The sequence below is a fragment of the Bubalus bubalis genome, chromosome 3 (assembly GCF_019923935.1).
Source record: "Bubalus bubalis isolate 160015118507 breed Murrah chromosome 3, NDDB_SH_1, whole genome shotgun sequence".
Classification (NCBI taxonomy): domain Eukaryota; kingdom Metazoa; phylum Chordata; class Mammalia; order Artiodactyla; family Bovidae; genus Bubalus; species Bubalus bubalis.
The window spans coordinates 12,576,004-12,596,642 of record NC_059159.1 but is presented as its reverse complement, the minus strand read 5'-3'; the positions used below and the strand labels follow the sequence as shown (position 1 = coordinate 12,596,642).

The window sequence follows — 20,639 nt, the reverse complement described above, 5'->3', positions numbered from 1 at the left end:
GTGAGAACTCCCAGAACCTCAGTCCTGTGGCATCCAGCCGGTCTTGTGGCAACCGAACAAAGTGTGCCCAGGAACACTTTAATCAAGTGAAATAATGTTTCTGCCAAATTTAGTAGTAATTTACTAACAAGTCTACTAGAAATGGGTTTTTCTTATATGGTAACTTTCTCTAAGAGACTGAAGATGCAGGTAGTTCAAATTGTGCAGCTCAGTGGGTCAGTAATGAGATTGGGCCTCTTAGGGCTCCCAGCCCCACAATTGTCCTCTGTCACCACAGGGCACAGAAGGGGCTTAACAGGTTTCTTCCCACAACCCCTGGAATGCATGAGCTAGCAGTAGGGAGCAGGTCCCTGGAGGTGTTCACCATGCCTGGCCAGGAGGGCCTGGTAGAGGGCTCCAGAACACCTCAGCCAGCAAGGACCGAGGAAGGGGCAGGCTAACTTCTTTTTTTTTTTAACACAAGAAAACGTGTTTTGCTTTGAGGATCATTGAGGGAAGTGGAAGAGGCTGAGAGTCCTGAGAGTGCCAGGCAGTTATGGGTTTTAATCCAGCCTCTTCACCACCTTGTGTCCATCTTCATTCAGCCCATGACCCCTGAACGTTGACAACACATAGCTTCAGGACCTTTCCTATAAAGTCTTTCCATCACAATTGCATGTTTTCGCCCTCTGGTTCTCTCTGCTTTCCCTACAAAGAAGCGGGCCTGAACAGTGGGGTGGGGGGGCTGGTCTCTGAAGAGATTCATTTTGTGTGTGTCCCTTCCAAAAGAAGCACCCTAGTTACCCTGGGAGTTTCCTTATGATCTTCATGTTGAGGGCAGCTGGACAGCTCTCTCCTTCAGGTTTTCCTGATCATCCCCCAGGTGCTCTTCCTTAAGAGACTCTGAAAGACTGCTGTCCACCAAGGGTGTGATCACAGTTGCTCCAACTTTTATGACTGGCCTCCGTTCACACCCCCCACCCCCCAACCCCTGCCAAAAGATGCAATCAGGAATAGGGCCAGTGACACAGTGATCCAGGGGGCAGCGCCACATGTGCACAGACCGCGGCCTCCTCTTACCAGCTTCCTCTTCCGCAAGGGGAGGTTGCATCCTGCGCCCGTGTACCCAGGCCAAGGAGGTAGCTCATCGTCAGCATACAAGTGCCTAGAGCTCCCTGCCTGCCTGGGGGACGGCCCTGCTGACCCTCTCCAGCTGGGGGTGGGAGGACGTGACACACAGGTCCCTTGCCCTAGCCACCACTCCTCATCCCCTTGTCCTTCTCCAGGGACTGCAGTCCCCACATCCCCGACCCCAGCCTGCAAATCTGGCCTATGTTGCTGGAGTGTCATGGAGACTGAAAGGCTTCTGGTGGCTGAACCTGTGTGTGATGTTTCTCTTTGTGAGAAGTGTCTTCTTCATCCAGTGCTGTTAATAGAACATAATACTGACCCATGGTGCCAGTTTTTCCTTTGGGTGGGCTGGCTTGTTTTAATTCTGGCTCCAAGTGAGATCCGCAGCCCTGTCCTTCTCCGTGTGTCAGTCCTTGTGTCACGGGGAGGTGGTGTCCTCTCCACCTCCCGAGCACAAGCCTCAGGAGCCCCTGATGCCAAGAGCCTGTGGAGGGGCTGCTGTCTGGGCATCCAGTTCTCTTACTGCTTGAGGAGTTGGGAAGGATCTCCCTCATTGGCCTCCCTGATGGATCCATCCTCTAGGAGCAGCGGCCACGTGTTCAGGGGCCACTCTGGAAAGGTGGGACCCAGTTCCTTGTGTGGTCCCGGGATCCCCTCGAGCAGTCCCAGCCAGGGGTCCTGGACCTGGTTGAGGCAAGGCAGCACTTGTGGAAACAGGAGGGCCTTACGTGCTGGTCCAGCCAGTGGAACCCTTACCAACAGCTGTCTTTTCCCCCCACCTCAGAATAGCATTCCTTTCGAACATCACGGCAAGTAGCTGCACGTCTCCCCGTCGGAAGGCAGCACTGGGTGAGTGTGCTCACGGCGGGGCTCCTCGGCAGGCGCCGGGCCGGGTGGGAGCTGCCGCCCACTCGCCGGCCTGAGGGAGCACGCAGGGGGTCGGGCTTGCATGCCAGGTGCCCCAGGTAGAGCCAGGGCCCGGCCCAGGTCGTCTCCTTACGTGGATTCTAGAGCAGCTACAGTGGGCTCTAGTGCAGTCTGGGGTGACCCCAGAATCCTTTCTGTTGGCCTTTGGCCCTCGCCGTGGTCTCTAGTCAGGAGCTGGCATGGAGAGCAGGAGCCCGGTCTCGGCTCCAGTGGCCCCAGAAGGCTCGGGGCCTTGTGGCCCCAGGTTGGTCGCTGGACGTGTGTTGTATTGTGCTGGCTGTGGGGGCCACGCTTGGTGGGGGCTCTTGCGCTCTCGCTGCGTGAGACACTCCTGATGGTCTCTGCTGTCCTGGCTTTGTCATCTCTCTTCCTTTAGCATTGATTTCTGTCCTCCTCGTTTGCTTTTCTTTTTGAACTTGGTCTCTGCCCAGCATCTTGTCCACGCTCTCGTCTGTATTAACCCATCAGCCACAGCCGCCTGCTCCCTGCCATTGGTGCATGGCTGGGCCTCCCAAGCCCAGCTCCCCTCTCGGTGGCGACTCTTGTGGCTCCTCCCAGCTGAGGGCTTGCAGCTTCTGTCCACTCGGCACCGCAGGGCAGACCGGCTGTAGTTGTAACGTGACTGCACTCTTGGGGGACATCTTGATGGGAAGTGCTTTTCACATCTTCCCCCAAGTGGAGTCCCGGTGCCCACTCGGGGCCTGGTCCTCTATTTCGGAACACCAGGCTACTCTCTAGGAAGGGGGCGCTGGGCATCTCTTGCCCGCTTGGACTCCGTCCGGTCTGACTGATCATGAGCTCACGGCCCCGCGGCCTCCTTGCCTGCATGGCTCTTCTTCCTTCCCCGTCTTCCTGTCACTCTTTCTGCTGCACGTGTCCTGGCCTCAAGGGACCTTCCAGAGTGGCTGGGGGCACATGTCCAAAGGGCTAGGCGGCATCTGTCCCTCCTCCTCCCCGGGCGCTGTCACTGGTGTTTTGTGCTCAAGCCTGACCGGCTCCACTCCTCTGGCCTCACGCTGACCTTCTCCTGTGCTTTGGCTCCGACAGATTCCCGGTCGGGTGGCGTCCAGTGGTCTGCAGTCTGTCGTGCACCGATGAGAACTCTCCTTTTTGCTGAGGGCAGACAATGCATGGCTGATCTACTCTGTTACTAGTGACACGCCCCCGGTCTAGAACCGAAATGTTAACACCGGGAGCTCTCCAGGCCACCCACCCAGCGACGCCCATGGGGGAAACAAAACACAAACCCAACCGGACAGACTCCAAGCGCTGCCATCGCCGGGGCTGCCCTGAGCCCCCATGAACTCGGTTCTAGCGGGGCTGGGAAGAAAGCAGTGAGACGGTTGCAGAGAGAATCAAACTCCCATCCAAGAGCCTTTCAGTCCCCTCCGTGGTGGCGCACCCGTGTCCCTGCCGAGTCTACTGTAACTACCGATCTTCTACTTGGTTAAGACAGTTTTGTATCATTTTGCTAAAAATTATTGGCTTAAATCTGTGTAAAGAAATCTGTCTTTTTATTGTTTCTTTCATGTCTGTTTTTGCGGTCTTAAAGATGCTGACTTAAAGAATTCTGAAGCAGGTGCTGGTGTGGAGTTTGTGTAGGAGCGAGGCAGGGAGCAGAGCACACGTGGGTTTCTGTGGTCTGCGTCTCGTGGTTTGTTATGTGGTCCACTGTGGAGAAGGGATTTTCTCATCAGAAATTCTATCACGTATATACGCGTGTGTAAGTAACGTGTGTGTCCGTGTGCCGTGTGTCTCGTGACTTCATTAATCTAGTTTTGGCTGTCACGCTCCCTTCCCCACTGTAAACTGAAATGCCTGCTCACTGCAAACCCGCTGGGATTCTTGAATCATCAGGGCAGTTAGAAAGTGCTGGCCACACGCACAGGCACAGTGGGTGCTTCCCGACAGAGCAGCCCATGGATCTGACCTTCCCAGACACAACGAGAAGGAAGCCGAGCCTGAAGACTGCAGAAGCCACGGCTTCGAGTCATGTTGCTGATCCCTCGGGAGAGGATTTCAAACAGAGACTTGGGCTCCTCCGTGGAGTCATGTTTGGTTATGTTGGTGGTGGTTGCCCCAGTGCTTTTGAACTTGGGAGATTTTCTAAATAGGCTGTCGATACTACCAGTGCAGGTTGGCCCCCAGTCTGGGTTAACATCTCTGCTCAAAACCAAGGGCAGTGGTGTCCGCCCTGTGTGCCAGCATTGCCCAGAAAGGCCAGCGGGCCCAAGGGAATCCACTCTGAAGTGCCAAGAAACAGGTGACTCTGACGACCTGATGTCCAGGAGAGTGAAAGATAACACGCTTTTGTGACCTTCCCTGAGACATAGTGACCCCACAGAGGCCAAGAGGCAGAGCAGGGCTGAGTCTCCCCAGAAAGACCCTGCGGGGCAACCAGGCTCCAGGTGGGTTCCTGAGACACCCTCCCTTGCTTTGCAGCAGCAGCAACAGAGGCACCAGCTGGTAGTGGCGGCCGGTAGACAGGAGCCTCCGTCTCTGGAAGTGAGGTGCAATATATATGTTCATAGGTACTTCCACATTTCTCCCCATCATTGCCCTGCAGTGTGTTCTGTTTAGAAACAGGCACTGGTAGGAAGCTAGGGCCCTGAAAGGTGTCCATGTCTGTGTTTTCCCTTCCTGCCCCCAAAGTCCCAGCACAGGGACGCTGGTCCTAGGATTCCCCAACTGCTGTGTTGATGGCGCAGAATGCAGCTGGTTGCTTCTTTCTGAATCCTGAGCTGGCTACTCTGTAAGTGTTTCAGGGTATGGACACTTGGCCAGGTAGGGCTGTGTTTCTGGGAGTGTAAAGGGAGCTCGGGTTGGTTGGAGTGAGTTGGGGGCTTTCATCATGGCCCAGTGCCTTCCTCAGAGGTGGGCATCCCCCTCCTGGAGAGCTGTTAGCAGCTGCGGCCCCGATGTTCTGCATCCAGGTTTTCACCTGAAATTGCCAGATGGCATTTTAGAAGTGGACTCCAACCCTGAGTCCTCAGCAGTGTGGTTGTGGACAGTTGTGTCTCCCCCGCCCCCCCGTATTTAACTCCCCATCCTGACTTGCAGGAAACATAGTTGGAATGTCTGTATCAACCTGTGTATCAGCGGCCAGTCTCTGAACTGCGCTTTTGTATGACCACTGTATTTGTGTCCTTAACCACCATGTAAATAATAAATTCATGACGACTTCTGCCTTTCTTCCCTGCCCCTGCCATGTGGTCTTTATTTCATCAGTTTTGAGTTTTGATTTGTGTAGATTAACTTTGTGAAACTAATTTTCTGAGACTGGGCATTCGTGTCTGTCCTTTGGAAGCCTGTTGATGTACTTTTGTAAGCTGATCAGGAGCAGGTGGGATGAGCCTCTGGGCTGTGGCGGGGATGTGGCTGAGCCGCTGCCGGTGTGGGCCGTGCGCACACGCCAGTCCCCTGTTTTAACCACCTCTGTGGGAAGGGCGTGCTGCCACTCACCTTGTGTTCTCTGGGGAGTGAAGAGCGTGGTGTTTGGCCCCTAGCCTTGTTCCTACTGCCCGTGGGGGGTGCTCATGGTACCCATGAAAGGGCTTCCAGGGGGGCCCCTGCTTGGGACCCAGGGGCTTGGGGCTGGCAGTCGCCATCCCAGTGTGAGCACCAGTCTGCATCCCTCACGCCCCAGGGGCTGTCCCTTCTAGTCAGGCAGTGTTGGAAGGGGGCATCGTCTCTCCAGCTGTTGGGCTCATGGCCTCCGCTTCCCTCTGCCCCTGGAGTTGTTGGAGACCAGGACACCCCTACCCCTGGGACCTCCAGGCAGAGCCGAGTGAGAAGGTGTGGCCCCGCAGTAAAGTCCCTCCCTGTTGAACTGGGACCACAGATGTGTTCCCATAGATGTGTGGTAACTAAGCACCTTCTGGTCCACACCCACTTGTCGTGAGCGGAGTATGCCAGCCTTGCATGTACTCCAGGGAAATTCTCAGTGACGCCACCCGCATGCATGGTAAACAGGTGGGGCAGGTGGATCTCCCAGCCGCCACTGGTTTGTGTTTACTGCTCACAAGCCAGGTGTGCCAGGTGGTCCTGAGGATGTGAAAGAGCCTGAGCTCTTCTTTATGGGTTCCCCCTCCTCCCCTAAGCCTGCTGACACTTGGACTCAGCTGAAATGGTGATGAGGTGAACCCTGAACCACCTCTTGTTCTCCTGCCAGGAGGGAGGTCAGAGGCAGAACAGGGACCCTGGCCTGCCCTGTTCCCCAGCCCCCTCACCACCTCTGTCTTCCCAACATGGAGAACTCTACCCCCTGACCTGCCTGGCAGGCTCCATGCTCGGGAGAGCAAGCTCTGGGTCCAAGCCTCCACCTGCCACCTGCGCCCAGGCCCTGTCACCTCTGAATGGGGTGCTTGGAGCTCCTCCTAGGGACCATGCCCACCCCCACTGGCTTGGAGCTATGAAAGCAGCACACCCCTTGGCACCGCTGTTTGCAAGAGTGTTTAGGGTTACAGGGGAGTGTCCTTTGGGGAACCTTGAGGGGGCCCTGCAGGTCTAGGCAGCCGCCTCCCAGACTGCCACTGGCAGAACCCTTAGGCAGCCACTGGCAGCAGGGGCTGCCTTCCTGCCAGGCTCTCCCAGTGTGGGCCTGCACGTGTGTGCCAGGGTGTTCTCCACACAGGGTGGCAGGTGCCCCAAGTTCTGGCAGGGCTGGGTAGTGCCCCAGGGCGCCTGGCTCATGTACCCCCCACTTCTGATTTAGGCTGATGTGTATGTGTCCTCCAAGGATGTGCTAAGGGCTTGTGAGAGTGGGCTTAGCACAGGCATCTGTGTCTTCATGGGAAGCTGGGTGTAAGCCTCCTCCGGTGGGATGTCTGGAGGACTAGGGAGAGCCCTGTTCATTCCAGAGCACTGACCACTCTCCTAACTGCTTTTAGGGCCATTGGCCCTTGGCAGCCACAGCTTCCTGAGGACAAGAAGTTTTCTTTCTCTGTGTCTTGGGCACAGCTGGAAACGTCTGGAACCAGAAAACTAGGCAGACCAAACTAGCTGGTCACCCTCTCCCCAGGGTTAGGGTTAGACTGCAGGTCAGTCTCCAATCTGGGCAGAGCCCCTGCATGCTTTAACCAGCTGATGTGGGGGCAGAGGGCCTCAGGTGCACCCTGGGGTGCATGGATCCAGCACCAGACCAGCCGTGGGTCCCACCCCCAGGGGAGGGACTCCCACACCATCTCAGTCACTGAAGGGTATACCCAGTGTGGCTGTAGAGGGTCCCAGTAGGGAGTGGGGACGAGTGAGGCAGCTTCGGGTGAGAGTGAAGGGGTGGTGGTGTGGAATACAGGGGCCCTGGTCATCCCCACAGCTGGTTCCAAGAGACCCAAGAAAACTGAATGGCGACAGCCAGGCCAAGCTCTTGCCAGGAGAGAAGGGGGTGTCGTGATGAGGGCTGGGAGGGGGTTGGGGGAAGGGCACAAGCAGGCCACCCACTCGTGGCCTTTTCCTGTCCCCCTCCAGTCCAGAGACCACAGGTGGGGCTGACAAGTTGGGTGCTCGTGGCTCAGCTTTCCAGGGGCTGGCCCCTGCCTGGCCCACCTTGCACAGGGTGAGGTCCGTGGACGCAGGGCTACCACCGGACTTTTGCAGCTGCTAGCACTGCCCACAGCTCAGGCCCCTGGCAGAGGAGGAGGACAGAAAGGATGAGATGGGGCAGGGTGCTGCAGCCAGGCGCCCAGCCCCCTCATAGAGCTCAAGGGGCAGATGGAGGAGGGAGCCAGCAGCCCCCTTAGGGCAACACCTCTTGGGGAGGGGGGCCCAGGACGTGAGCTCTTGCTTGCTTTTCGTTTCAGAGGAGCAGGGATGTGGCATCTCTCCGGCTGCACGCGGCCCGCCAGGGTGCCCGCTGCCGTCCCCAGCGCCCTCGACGCACCACCTACTGAGGCGGCCCCAGCGGCCTCTGACCGGGCTCCCAGCCACACAGGCCGCCGCTGGCCACGAGGGCAGGTGGGTGTGAGGTACCCAGGGCAAGGCTGAGCAGGGCTGTTCCAAAAGGACAGGGACCAGACACCAGCCCTGGGCGCTGACCACGTGGGATGACTGTCAGCTAACCAAGGGGTGAATAAACAAAAGCAGGCAGATTCTTTTCTTCAAACACACACCAGTGAACAGAAACCACATGTACATCCCAGCCTAGGTGTCCACATCCCCGCAGTGTGGCCCCTTCCCTGCCGACCACCAGGGTGCTGTGTGAACACGCTGAGCCGTTTGATGTCCAGCAGGACAGGGTCCAGAACGAGCAGTACTTAGAAGGCTGACGTGGCTGATGAGGACTGAAACCACTTTGTAAAAATAAGCAGGCTATCTTTTGAGAAAGAGATTTGGGGTCAACGGTTAGACCGCTGTCCCTAAGTAAGAGCAGGTTTATCTCAAACCTTTCAGAGGCGAAGGAGCTTTGTCCACTAAGACGCTCAAAAGAGGGGTGGGCTGGGGCACACGGGAGACCCGGTAGGACAGGGCACTCATGGGCACACAGGGAGGCCCGTTGTGGCAGTGCCCGCCCCGTAGCTGTCCCCGGCCCCGCCCCCTGATTAAAGTCGTGTTGTCTCCAAAGCGTTGGGTCTCTGGGTCCTTGAGCCCAGCGGTGGGCACTGGGCTCCCTGGGGTCAGCAGGTGGGTTCCCTGGTGCAGACGGCTCATAACCTCGCGGCTTGGCTTCACCGCAGATCCGCCTCGGAATGACACGTTCCCACCCCGCCACCTCCCCTGAAAAACACTGATCGGGTGATGATCCACTGCCCGGGCAGCCGGCGCGGAGCCGAACGCCCCGCCCAAGCTGGTCCTGTTTGTGAAATAAATACGAGCGTTGACGGTCTCTGTCCAGTTCCCTGCACCCCTGCCGTCCTCCCTGGGCTCAGACGCTCGTTTCCGGGGTGTGAACCACCTCCCCGTTCTTCTCAGGCTCCGTCTTGAGGAACTGCTCCACCTCCTGGGAGTCCACCCTGACATCCTCCGGGGGCTTGTGGCGCTCCTCCTCTGTGGCCGTCTCAGGCCTCTTCCTAATGCAGAAGAAGTTACCCAGCACCAGCACAAGGGAGGAGGCCAGCACCTCGGCCCCCGCCAGGATAAACACATACTGGTAGACGTGGGTCGCATCCAGGAGCTTGCCTGCAGTGCAGGGAGACAGGGTCAGCCCAGGGCTGAAGCTTCCACCAAAACCCCACCCCCAGTCACCAGGATAGCCTGGGACCCTTAAGGCAGCCACCCTCACCACCCACCACCCCTCAACCCCGCCCCAGGCAGCAGAGACCCAGAGGCTAAAGCAGAGTGGATCTGACAAGGGTTTAGAGCAGAGCCTTGAATGGGGGCCTCATCCAAGGCCTCCTGAGGGGTCTGACCCTGCTGCCTGTTGCCACAGTGGCCCTCACAGGAACCACCTGGACTCCAGAAGGACCCTGGGACCCCAGTTCAGGCACCTCCTCACACCAGAACCCTGCCCCCCCACCCCAGGCAAGAAGAGCAAAAGGCCCAAGGTCAAGTGGGAGGTAGAGGGCCTACAGGGTTAGCTGGAGAGACCCAAACCCAGGTGCAGAGACTTGGCAGGGCCTTGGCCACGCTAGTCCCACGTCCCCACCCCTATCTTCTCAGCTATCAAAAAATAAAAGTCCAGTGTAACAAAAGCCAACCCTGGCCTCAGCTCTGAGTGTCCCCGGGGTGTGGGGACAGCCAGAAAGAAGGACCAGGACTCCACCCTAGAGCCATCACCACAGCTCAGGCCATGGGCTTCCTCCTACGATGAAACCAAGTGGGTCCTGGGATGTGTAAGAGGCTGTGTTCCCCCACTGAGGTCAGCTGCCCATGTGCAGAGGTACATGGTGACCTGGCTAGACAGGGCTGGGAGCGGTGGTGGAGGCCTTTCCAGCTAAGAGCTCCCCATGGTGAGTCCCCTTCCCAGGAAGAGCAGCTGTGGAAACTGCCCAAGGGCCTAGCCAGGCCCAGGGAGGGGAGGCCGCTCATGCCCCCCCCCCGCCGACCCCCAGCACTGACCTCCGGACGGCGGCCCAATGAGCACAGCTATGGCCTCCAGCAGCAGCACGAGGCCAATGGCGCTGGAGAACTTCTGGGTGCCCACGATGGCCATGAGCACCTCAAACTGCAGGGCCCCCACCATGCCATAGGAGATGCCGAAGAAGATGCAGAAGACCACCAGCCCACCGTAGTTGCTGGCAGTGGATCCCGTGAGGTCGGCGAAGCCGTTGAAGAACATGGCGAAGCTGAAGAGGTAGACAGAGTAGGGCCGCACCTTCTTGAGCCCCGTGATGAAGCCAGCGGTGGGCCTAGCAAAGATGTCGACGAAGCCCAGGATGGTGAGCAGGAAGGCCGCCTGGGTGTCGGGCACCCCCAGGTCCTTGGCATAGCTCACCACGAACACAGGTGGTACAAATAGCCCCAGCACCATGATGGAGGCAGCCAGGGCATAGATGACGAAGCCACGGTCCCTGAAGACGCTCAGGTCCAACAGCCGCCGGGGCGGCCGCTGGGGTGCAGGCCCCGAACCTGAACTCTGCCCGGGCGCCTCCAGGGGCCGCATGAGCGCAGCACACACGCAGCAATTGAGCAGCAGGCCACCCAGGATGAGGAAGCCGCCCCGCCAGCCATAGTGGTCTTGCAGCACCTGCCCCAGTGGGGACAGGGCGCACAGGAACACCGGGCTGCCTGCTGCCGCCAGCCCGTTGGCCATGGGGCGCCGCTTGTTGAAGTAGCGGTTGAGCATGATGAGCGAGGGCTGGAAGTTGAGCGCCAAACCCAAGCCTGGAGGGGAGCAGGCAGGTGAGTGCAGGTGTCCCGGCCCAGGTTCTCCCAGGCACGGGCACCCGCCTGAATGATTCATGTGTGGACCTGAGGCATCCAAGTGAGGGGACTCAGCGTGTCCCCGACACCAGCCCACGTGTCCGGGAGAGACGGGGAGCAAGGGACAGATGGGCGCCTGGCAGGGCCACCCCACAGCTGGCCTCCCCCGGGAGGCCCTATCTCTTCAAAAGGAACCACTGCCACCCAGCCACTCCACTCCTGGCGGGGCCTCACTCACCAGTAAGGACCCCTGTGGTGAGGTAGAGCTGGATGATGCTTCCACAGAAGGACGCAGACACCATGCCCAGGGATGCCAAGAGGCCGCCCGCAAGCATGACTGGCCGGCAGCCAAAGCGATTCACACACACGCTGCAGAGTGGGCCTGGCAGGTGAGGGACAGCAGCTAAGGCATGGGACCAAGGCTGTCCATGCCCAGGGAGACCTGCCCCTCCCCAATGCCCCTTCATCCTGGCACAGGAGACAACAGGGGACCACATTCCCGTGTCTTCCTAAGTTAAGCATGGCTCACGAGGAACGGTCCCCAGGCATCTCTCCTGACTGGTCTGTGCAGGCAGCGAGGACGGCTCTGGGATCCAGCACAGCTGTGCAGATACGGCCCTCTGGACAGGGTCTCAGACAGCTTTGGCCGTGCCAACCTGCCCTCTGGAGACCTTGGCACCCTCGAGGGCTTCCCACCAGCTGCCTCTGGGGACCAGAGCTGCGGACACTTGGATGCACCACCCAGCCCCCAGCCCCCAGGGCTTTTTGCCCAGAAGTGAACTTGGTGAACTCGCAGAGGTGGTCACCTGGCATGACAGCCCCTGCTCACCTGTCCCATACAGCATGGCCAGCAGGATGGAGGAGATCCAGGCCGTGTCACTGTAGCCTATCCCAAACTCTCGCATGAGTTCCTTGAAGAAGACGCTGACCGCCTTGGGGAAGGCGTAGGAGAAGCCCGTGATGACGAAACAGCCCCAAAGGATGGCCCAGCCCCAGCCCCCATCCGGGGCCTTGATGCCGGTCGGTCCCTCGTCGATCACTGCCCCTCCCATGGCCAGGAGGGCTGATTCCGCGTCCTGAGAAAGAGGAAGCCAGGCTGACTCAGTTGTCAGTCACCCATCTGCAGCCCAGCAGCGTGGGGACACAGATGTAGCTGAGGGCAGGCACCCGGAAGGGCCGCCCCTCCCTTCAGGCCCTAGCCCCCAGTAGGAGCTCAGCTCTGGGCCGGGCCGCCACCTGATGATACCTGAGAGCCCTGCCTTTGCCCTTCACCTGCGCTGGGTGCAGGGCAGCAGGGTGTGGGGTGACCAGAGCTGCGGCTCCTACTCCCTCCCCTGCGCAGGCCTGGCCTGCTCCCACACAACTAGCTCTAAAGGGCAGTGGCTTTTTTGGGCTCAGCCAGGTCTCAGGTTACCTCTTGAAGAGGGCAGACCCCAGTGGGGAAATGAGCTGTGCTCTGGCCTCCCGCCTGACCTTGTGTCGGGAAGCCGCGTGGTTCTAGCCGCCAGCACCTCGGGCAGTGAAGCCAGGCCTGGTGGGGGCCTGGGGCTCGGTCTGCGGTGCTGTCCCTCGAGACCTCAGTCTAGATGTGGCCAGCCTTGCTCTCCCACTCCCAGGAGGACAGGGCTTCCCCGTCCTTCCCACTCTGATCACACTGCACCAGAAGTGAGAGTCTGAGGAGGCACACACAAGGCTGTGCGTGCAGGGACTGAATGGGGGAGCAGACGGGGCGGCTGAGGGTCACTGTGCTGGCCCTGACTTGTCCCATCCTGTTATTACCCACCTACCTCTGTCCGGCCGCTGGAGTTTAACTCTTCTGGTGAGGTAACGGTGGGAAGAACATGCTTCCATCCAACCCACCAGAGCAAACCATTGCAGCCCCCAGGCTCCCCAGTGGAAGCTGGCCACACCCACCGTCAGCCCCAAACCCGCAGAAGCCTGGGGTCAACTTCCCTCTTTTAAACCCCAGGAACTTAGCTCATTTGAGGCCCAGGAACTTGATTTCCACCTGAAGATCCTCCCCTCCCCACCCATTTTCATCCCTGACCCGTCCCTGATCCTCGCTCCAGAAATCCCCAAATCCCAGAAATCAGCCTCACCTGACAGGCTGTTCCAAGGACAGAGTAGGCCTCTTTGCTGCAGGCGTGAGGAAGGGAGGGCTTGCTGGATCCAGCCACTCGCTGCCCACTGAAGCTCCTTGTCTCCCCACACGTGGTGAGCTATAAGCCAGCTCCCTGGTGGAGGAAGCCCTGATATGTAGTATCTGCCGATTCCGTGGTGTAAATACTCCACCTGCGTGACGCCCAAGGACCTCCTGACCAGGGGAGCTGCACAGGCAGCACCGCCGCCCTCCCAGCCGCCCTCCTATCAGCCCGCCCGCCTGGGCGTCATCTGTCCTGGCTCCACCCCTTTCCCCTTTTCCTCAGATCCTTGTTGACCTGGCACAGCCCTCCAGGTGGCCAGTCCTGCATCAGAGGCTCCACAGAACCTGGGACAGGACTCTGGAGTGAGGACAAGGGCCTCTGTGCCTGGCCTGTCTGAGCACAGCTTCAATGTGCAGAGCCAAAGAATGTGGGGAATAAGACCCACCCACCCCCACCTCCAGCCTGCCCCCCAGCACCCTGGCCACAGGGGCTGTGCCCTCCGCGGCCCCTGATTCAGTAGTCTGGAGGGATCTGGACTCTGATTCAGTATGGGGAAGGGGTATCCAGGTTGTGATCCAGCAGTGGAGGAGGAGGGGATCCTGGGCTTTGATTCAGAGGGTGGCTGGGCGGGGGCGGGGTTAGGGGCTTTGTAGATGATTGCAAGCAGGAGCTGCTGTCTGAGCACCACCCTTTGATGGTTGGTGCCAGGAGCCAGCTGGCTATCAGGGTGATGACAAGGCAGATACAGCCCACTGGAGCAGAACAGCAGCCCTGCCGTCACCCCCAGACTAGGCCAGAGGTCCACCTTCAGAGCCTGTGCTGGTTCTCAGCTGGGCCAGGGCCACAGGCACCACTGGGAAACCCAAGAGAAGCCTTCACCTCTCCCTGCACTCAGACCCCAGTGCTCGGAAGACACCTGGACTTCAGTGAACAGGATGGAGGGTGTGTCTGAGGGCAAGAGCCATGCAGCCATCTGGGGACACAGCCAAAAGGTGCACGGGGGCACCCTTGTCAAGGGAGCCCTCATCCTTCTGCAAATGCAGGCACAGCCCCGTGACCCAGTGCAGCCCCCTGGGTGGCCACCTCTGCATCTGAGGCCACACAGAACCCGGGACAGGACTGGAGGAAAGACAAGGGCCTCTGCGCCCGGACAGTCTGAGCACAGCTTCAGAGTGGCCCACCCCAGGTTCTCCAGAGCCCTGGCTTGGGTCACATGGCCACATGCCTGAGCCTGGTAGGGGACAAGTGAACAAATGTCATCCCAAACTCACTGGATGCCGTGGGGGCACTGAACCTCTGCCCTTCCCCTTGTGAGCATTAAGTTTAAAGGGTCTCTAAGGTACATGCAGCTGACTGATATTAAACAAAAAACAACTAAGTATATTCTTAGGAATGTGAATGCTCTGTGATGCGACGACACTAAGGCAGAAAACACAGGACTCCCTGACCCAGGACCCCGGACAGTGGTCGTGATTGTGGTCACGGGGACACTGAGGGATTGGTTGTCCTCAGTATCCTGGCTTGTTTGGGGTTATGAGCTTTGTAAAGTAAATCAAACGGATCATGTGGAGGCCAAAGAGGAGGGTGTGTGTGGGGTGAGCAATTAGGAATAGCTGGACACTTATAAACCCACGGGTATAAGACAGGGCCTCCGTCTAAGATCTCCCTGATTCCACCAGCCAGACCTGGGGCACCAGGGGAATCATGGGCACCACAACCTTTGAAGCCCTACTCCCTGCCCGCCAGGGCTGGGTCCTCCCTGGAGGCCTCCAGGATCTTGAGGAGAAGCAGCATTGGGGAGGGTGAGGAGACAGAGGAACAGGTGCCAAGGCCCAGAGGCAGGAGGGTACAGTGTGTTCCAGGACCTGTAGGGGCCAAGGCTCACACAAGGAGGGGGCCATCTCACACGCCTGGATCAAGGTCCTGTATGGTCATCTCTCCCACCATCCCCTGAACACCCCAGAGACACTGCTTTCTCCTGGCTAACCCCCCAGCCCAGGTTGCAGCCATGCTGAGATGACCCCCACCCTGTTCCCCACACCAGATGGCTCTCAAAGGGAGATTTCTAGTGAACTTCAGTTTGCAATGGGGAAGGGTGTGCAAGCAGGGGAAGATGGAGAGCAGGGGTCTCTAGGTTGGGGGCAAAGGGATTTCACCCAGAAGTGCTCTGTATTTATGGCAGGGGGTGGGGGCAGCTAAAATTTCCAAGAGCAAAATGGCCTCATCAGCCCAGCCTGTCCTGTGGAGGAGGCAGGCTGGGGCACAGGCTGGCTGATACTCCAAGGGAAACCTAGAGTGGGAGGAGTGGCGCCCTCGGGGACTGGTCGGGGACCCTCAGCACAATGCAGAGGGAGGTGGCACCAGCACATCTGTTAGCACATGCCGGCCGGCTGTCCTTTCAGTGACATTTACTCTCACAGGGAAGCACGTAAACCACGTTCCCAGCCCAGAAATAACCTGCCCTCCAGGCCTCAGAAAGCTGATCTCCCAGGTGGGTATGTGTGCCCACTTCTGGGTCAGGTGAGGCTCCAGGGGGTGCCCCCAGGTCCTGGCCCAAAGAGGCACGTGTACAGAGATCCCTCTGAATGACCCATCCCTCATGCCCTCCTACATCAGGGGCCCCTGCCAGCTGCTGCCTCAGGGGCCCACTGGCTATCTGGGTGAGGGTCCTAGCTGGGGTGAGGCTCCAAACTTCTGCATCACCCCTCTTTCCGTGGCCCCCTTCTCTGCCTACATTCACTGGCTTTGAATGTCCTTGGTGGCAAGAGTGCCCAGCCTCACCCCTACCCCTACATCTCCAGCCAAAGAGCTAGTGCAAACCTCATACCAGCGTGTTCCCAACCTGACCCCACGCCCCCACCTCAGAGCCAGCCCTGACCATGTCCTGGTGGCCTCACCACCTCCTGGGCCCCTTCTGCCACTCCATTCCAGCCACAGGCTTGCTGCCCCTTAGGCCTCTATACTGGCAATTCCCTCACCCACCTCGGTCCTGGGTCTGTGGCCTGTCAGCCTCCAGGGCAGGCCATGAACCAGGAAAGGAGCATTCAGTGTAGGGGGCCTCCAGCCCCAGAGCCTGTGGCCTGTCCCATGTGCTTAGTCGGTGCACCTTCCAGCCTGGCCAGTTACCTAACTGGACCTGTAGTCCTTGGAGACCAGCTCCAGGTGGGCGGGGCAAGAAAGGGGCAATTACATTCCTTCCTGACTCTTCCCGCACCAGGAGGCTTGGAAGACATGCCTGAGTAACAGGGAAACAGCCCAGTGAGGCTATCTCCTGACTCCTCAGGCCTCAAGGCCCCTGAAGCCCATAGGGGTGGCTGTACCCTCAGGAGGAGGGAGGGGCTCCCCTTCTTCTTTTGCCTGCAGTTCCTGTTGTGCACAGGTAACCAGAGGATTCAGGACACTCTGATCAGAGTGCCTGTCTCCTTTCCAAGAGGGGAGACAGGACGCATCTCAGCCCTGCCCTCATTGGTGTTTGGAGCTGTGACTGGAGGGAGGTGCCTGGGGTTTTTTCTGGGGAGGTGGGAGCTGGGCAGTGGGTGAAAGTCTAATCCAGGCCTTCTGAGCCTGCTGGGCCCTCCACCCCACCTTCTCTGACCACGCACATGCCCAGTGCTCCCACAAGCTCTCCTATGGGCTCATGTCTTGTAGGGGCCAGTGGGGTGGAAACAATGGTCTCATTCACCAGACTGGACACTGCCGCCCAGGCCAGCCCCTAGCTCTGAGTCATTCTCCACCTCCATCACCCAGTTATGACAAGAAGGCCATTCGAGAGTGGCCCTGGGGATGTTTTTTTGTTTACCTTGTTGCGGGGCCCCCTCCTCTAGGAAGCTCAGAGGGCAATGGGGAGGGACCTGAAGGTAGCTGAGCAGGCCCAAGCTAACCCCCCTCAGGTCTGGACCCAACCCTGTCCAGCCTGGCCCTGCCTGGGCTGCCCATCCACGTGGCCACCTTGTCCCACTCAACTCCCTGCAGCGCGCCCCCCACCCCCACCCCAGCCCTAAATTGTACCTAAGACCAAGGCCCAGAAGGTGATCTCTGTGTCAGCAAGCCCCACCAGCAAGGAAGGGACCCTTCCACCAAAACTGGGTTCCTAGCTCCCACCACCACCACCTGGGGTCTTTGGAGCAAGTAGAAGGTGGGGGAGTTGGCTGAGGAGATCAGAACGGTTGGGGAGGGGGAAGTGGAACCCCGGCCGTCCCCTACCCCCACCCCAATCTCCACCCCAGGGAGCAGGATGGATGATCCTTCCTATTTCAGCTTCCGGCTGGGCAGGTGGGAATCCGGCCGACCCTGGGGGGCGGCGGGGGGAGGGGGATGGGAAGAGAGGATGCTCCGGGCGGCCCCGCCCCAGCCCCGCTGCCAGGCAGCGCGCGGGACGTGGGGGACGTGACCGCGCCAAGGGAGGAGCCGCTGCCGTATTGCCTGGAGTAGACGCCCTCCCTGTCCGCTACCGTATTGGCCAGAGCGCAAGGCCAACACGTAAGGCCACCAGGGTCAACGAACCCCTAAGCCGCACTGGGCATCCCAGCGCGCCAAAGGGGACCCCGTGGTTTCCCCCGGGCGGGGCACTCTTCACTGTCTGCGCGTTGGAGCTGGGCCAAGTGGGCGCGGCCCGGCGCTCGAAACATTGAGAACGCTGGGTCTCCGTGACCGGCTTCCTCGCACGGCCCATCGCACAGATGGAGACTGAAGCCGGGAGGTCTGCGCTCGCCGAGACGACGCCGGCAGGAGCCCCAGGCCTTGTCCGCTCCCACCCCGCCCCGCCCCTGTGTCCGGGCCCAGTGCCCGAAGGGCCGGAGGCCTGATCCCGCCTGATCCGGAGGCGCGTCCAAGGGACTGATGGCTCTGCGTGGCTGTCTTCTCCACTGGCTTCCTCCCAGAAGGGCCGCGCGGGGCCCTGGGGTCGCTCTACTGTCGGCACTGGCCCCCTGCACACCTGCTAGGTCCCTGCGAGTCCTGCCCTGAAGCAAGCCAGCCTTGTCCTGCAGACACCACCAGCCAGTGAGTGGGACCCCACAGACCCTGTTCCACACGCTCTCCCTGGTCAGTTTCCTGAGGAGCATGAACGCCTGCCCCTCCTTGCTGCCCTTCAAGCAGAGGTGTCCAGCTGTAGTGAGTGAGAGCTGAGTTGCCTTCGGAGTATCAGGTCCTGCCCAAGGTCACATGGGGTCATTACAGAGCCTGCCTTGGGATAGGGCCTCTCAATATCCAACCTAGGCACTGACTATACCACAGACTGGGCAGGAAGGTGCCACACCTGTCTGGGCACTGCCACCGCCATCCTCAGAGCCCCTTGGGGGCAGACCTCCCACCATGGGAGCAACTCCTTAAGCTGAGCCCAAGCCTCTGTCCATCAGTCAAGGGGCTGAGTCCATCCTCCAGGACACACTCCTCCATCTGCCCGTCCCTCCCAGCACCCATCTGACAGCCGAACACTTCCTGGGCCTTCAGAATGAGGTGCTGGACCCCAGAACCCTCCAACCCTCACCACACCCACTCCTCCTCTTGACTTTGGACAAACCTCTCTGACCTGGGTTGCATAAAGGCCATGGGTCCGGCTGCCATCAGCTGTCCTGCGGACCACTCAGCCTGGCCATGTTCATCACACAGAGTGATCCCGTCGTCCCAAGCACCTCTGGATGTACAGCCTAGTGCCTCTGGGACAAAGAAGTACTTTGACCCCAGGGGCTGTGCCTGCCCCTCACCCAGAATCCAGGCAGCACTCCCTGCCCCCACCTGGCGGCCATGACCCCCACTGCTTCCCTCCCATTCACAGGCCGGCAGGCCACTGGCCTGGGCCAGCATCCAGGTGGGTGAGTTGTCAACCCACTTTTCAGATAAATAAACCAAGGCCCCGAGGTCCCACCTGGTTTTCCCAGAGCCCAGGACCTGGGAGGGGGGTGAAGTGAGCTCGGGGAGTCCAGTCTGATCCTGGAGCGGGTTCACCATTTCTCTACCCAGGGTCTCCATCAGAACCCATTGCCTGAGGGCAGGTGTGGGTTGGTGAGTGTTTAGGGCGCGGTGAGAAGAGGAAGGAGGTGAGCCCTCGGGCACCACCACCCCACCCCACCCCTCGGCCGGGAGAATACGTGCTCCCCGTTTCCCCTCCGGGAAGGGGCCCGGGCCAGGCGTTAGCTCCACCAAATATAGCCGGCGCGCCCAGGCCGTACGCAGCGAACTGAGCTATTTATACCCGGAACCCGCTCGTCCACCCCACAGAGCCGCCTCCTGGCGGTGCCCAGCCCCCGAGGGTCGCTCGACGGAGGGGCGCCCGGAGGAACCGGGGAAGTCGAGGTCGCGCAACCCAGGTCCGAGGGCTCAAAGGGGTGCGGCTGGCTCCCTGGGCTCTTCAGTGAGGGCCGCCAGAGGTGGGGGGCTCGTATGTGCCCGGCGTGCCCCCGAACCAGAAGGGTGAAAGGCAAAAAGCTCAGGCCCCCAGGCCGGACGCAGACTCAGCACCGGGGCGGCTGGGAAAGTCCCGGTCCCGGAGCCGCGGAGCATCGGGCCATGCCTACCTGCTGCCGCTCGGTCGCTGTGCGCCTCTGCCCGCCTCGCTGCCAGGCGCCGCGCCGGGGGCGACTCAGTGCTCCGGCCGCTCGCGCGGCACTTCCCCAGTGCACGTCACCGCTGCCTGGCGCCGCCCCGCCGGGACCCCGCGGGAGGGGCGACCCAGTGCTCCCCGACGGCGCAGACAGCGGCGCGGGCTGAGCCTTCTCGCCTGATCAGTCCCACTGCCCCGCGCCCTCAGACCGGCCCCCCACCCTCGCCAACCCCTGGCGCTGAGCTGGGAGCCCTGGCCCCCAGCCCCCTCCCGCCCCTTCGTCTCCCACTCTGTGCGCTCTCGCCTCTCTCTGCCGGGGCTGGTACCCAGCGCGACTGGGTCCCGCGTTCTCCGAGGCACCGACCCCTGTCGCCCCCCGCGCCCGGGGCCACTCGCTCTGACAAGTGAGCGCGCGCACCCAGCCACACCCCACGTCACCAAGGGCACGCGGAACCCGTGGGACTCTCACCTCTCAACTCAGCTCTGGGACTTTGCAGGTCACCCTAGCCAAGCCCCCTGGAATCTGCGCCCCAACCCAAACCTCTGCTTCCTCCAGGGCGGCCGGCGCCCCTTTTCCTGGGCTGGGGAGGAGGGAGAAGGCGAACATCGCCCGTCCCTCCACCCCGCCTTAGTGATCTTGGTCAAAGATGTCATCCTCTCTGACTTCCGTTTCCCCTGTGGAGCCAAATACAACCGCTGCTCCTCCTCTCAAACTCCCAGAACCTGGCTGTGCTGGGGGATGGTGGGGCCCCAAGGCGTGTTCCCTATCCCCATACTCCGCAGACCCTCACCTAAGGGAAGATTTAATCGCAGCTGGTCCTAGGCAAGGTGCTTCAAACCCGGTTTTCTCATCTGCAACATGGAAAGAACTAAGGTTTAAAGAGGAACCACAGAGTGGCCTGGGCCCAGGACACCTCTTGGTGACTGGTCTCAAGTCACAGGACACTTTCCACCGAGACACCCAAGTGTTCAGGGACTTCAGGAGGCCAAGCAATGGTGTCTCTGGGGTTTATCTCAAAGATTCCTGTTCATCCCAGACAGGGTGACAGGGTGAGCATCCCTGGGTGCATCCTCTGGAGGATTATCCCCTCCAGAGGCCAGTGGGGTGGCTCACCCGCCTT

General features: G+C 60.1%; 2 protein-coding genes across 9 annotated transcripts in view; one reads left to right on the top strand and one right to left on the bottom strand.

The window, feature by feature from the left end:
- The window catches only part of CSNK1D (casein kinase 1 delta), a 37,485-nt gene extending 28,628 nt beyond the window's left edge, over window positions 1-8,857 (top strand). Inside the window, exons 9-10 of one of the 3 annotated variants that reach the window (XM_044938715.2) lie at window positions 7,836-7,989; window positions 8,709-8,857. In XM_044938715.2, coding sequence (XP_044794650.1) covers window positions 7,836-7,925 — 90 coding nt within the window. In that variant the 3' untranslated portion in view covers window positions 7,926-7,989; window positions 8,709-8,857. Of the gene's footprint in view, window positions 1-1,894; window positions 1,960-3,084; window positions 5,230-7,835; window positions 7,990-8,708 lie in introns of those variants that run through there. The other 2 variants (XM_025279759.3, XM_025279758.3) reach the window with 2 other exon arrangements.
- On the bottom strand, window positions 8,102-20,157 carry SLC16A3 (solute carrier family 16 member 3). 6 transcript variants are annotated; one of them, XM_006061800.4, is made up of 7 exons: window positions 19,493-19,627; window positions 18,508-18,634; window positions 12,933-13,067; window positions 11,663-11,909; window positions 11,072-11,215; window positions 10,030-10,794; window positions 8,102-9,150 (listed from the first exon to the last, which is right to left on the bottom strand). In XM_006061800.4, exons 4-7 carry the CDS (start codon window positions 11,883-11,885, stop codon window positions 8,897-8,899), a joined length of 1,386 nt encoding a protein of 461 aa, XP_006061862.1. In that variant the 5' UTR covers window positions 11,886-11,909; window positions 12,933-13,067; window positions 18,508-18,634; window positions 19,493-19,627; the 3' UTR covers window positions 8,102-8,896. The 6 variants fall into 6 exon arrangements, with proteins under 6 accessions (XP_006061862.1, XP_025135540.1, XP_006061860.1 ...); XM_025279755.3 differs by lacking the exon at window positions 19,493-19,627 and adding an exon at window positions 18,844-18,991; XM_006061798.4 differs by lacking the exons at window positions 18,508-18,634; window positions 19,493-19,627 and adding an exon at window positions 19,988-20,157.
- Between the last annotated feature and the right edge of the window lie 482 nt (window positions 20,158-20,639).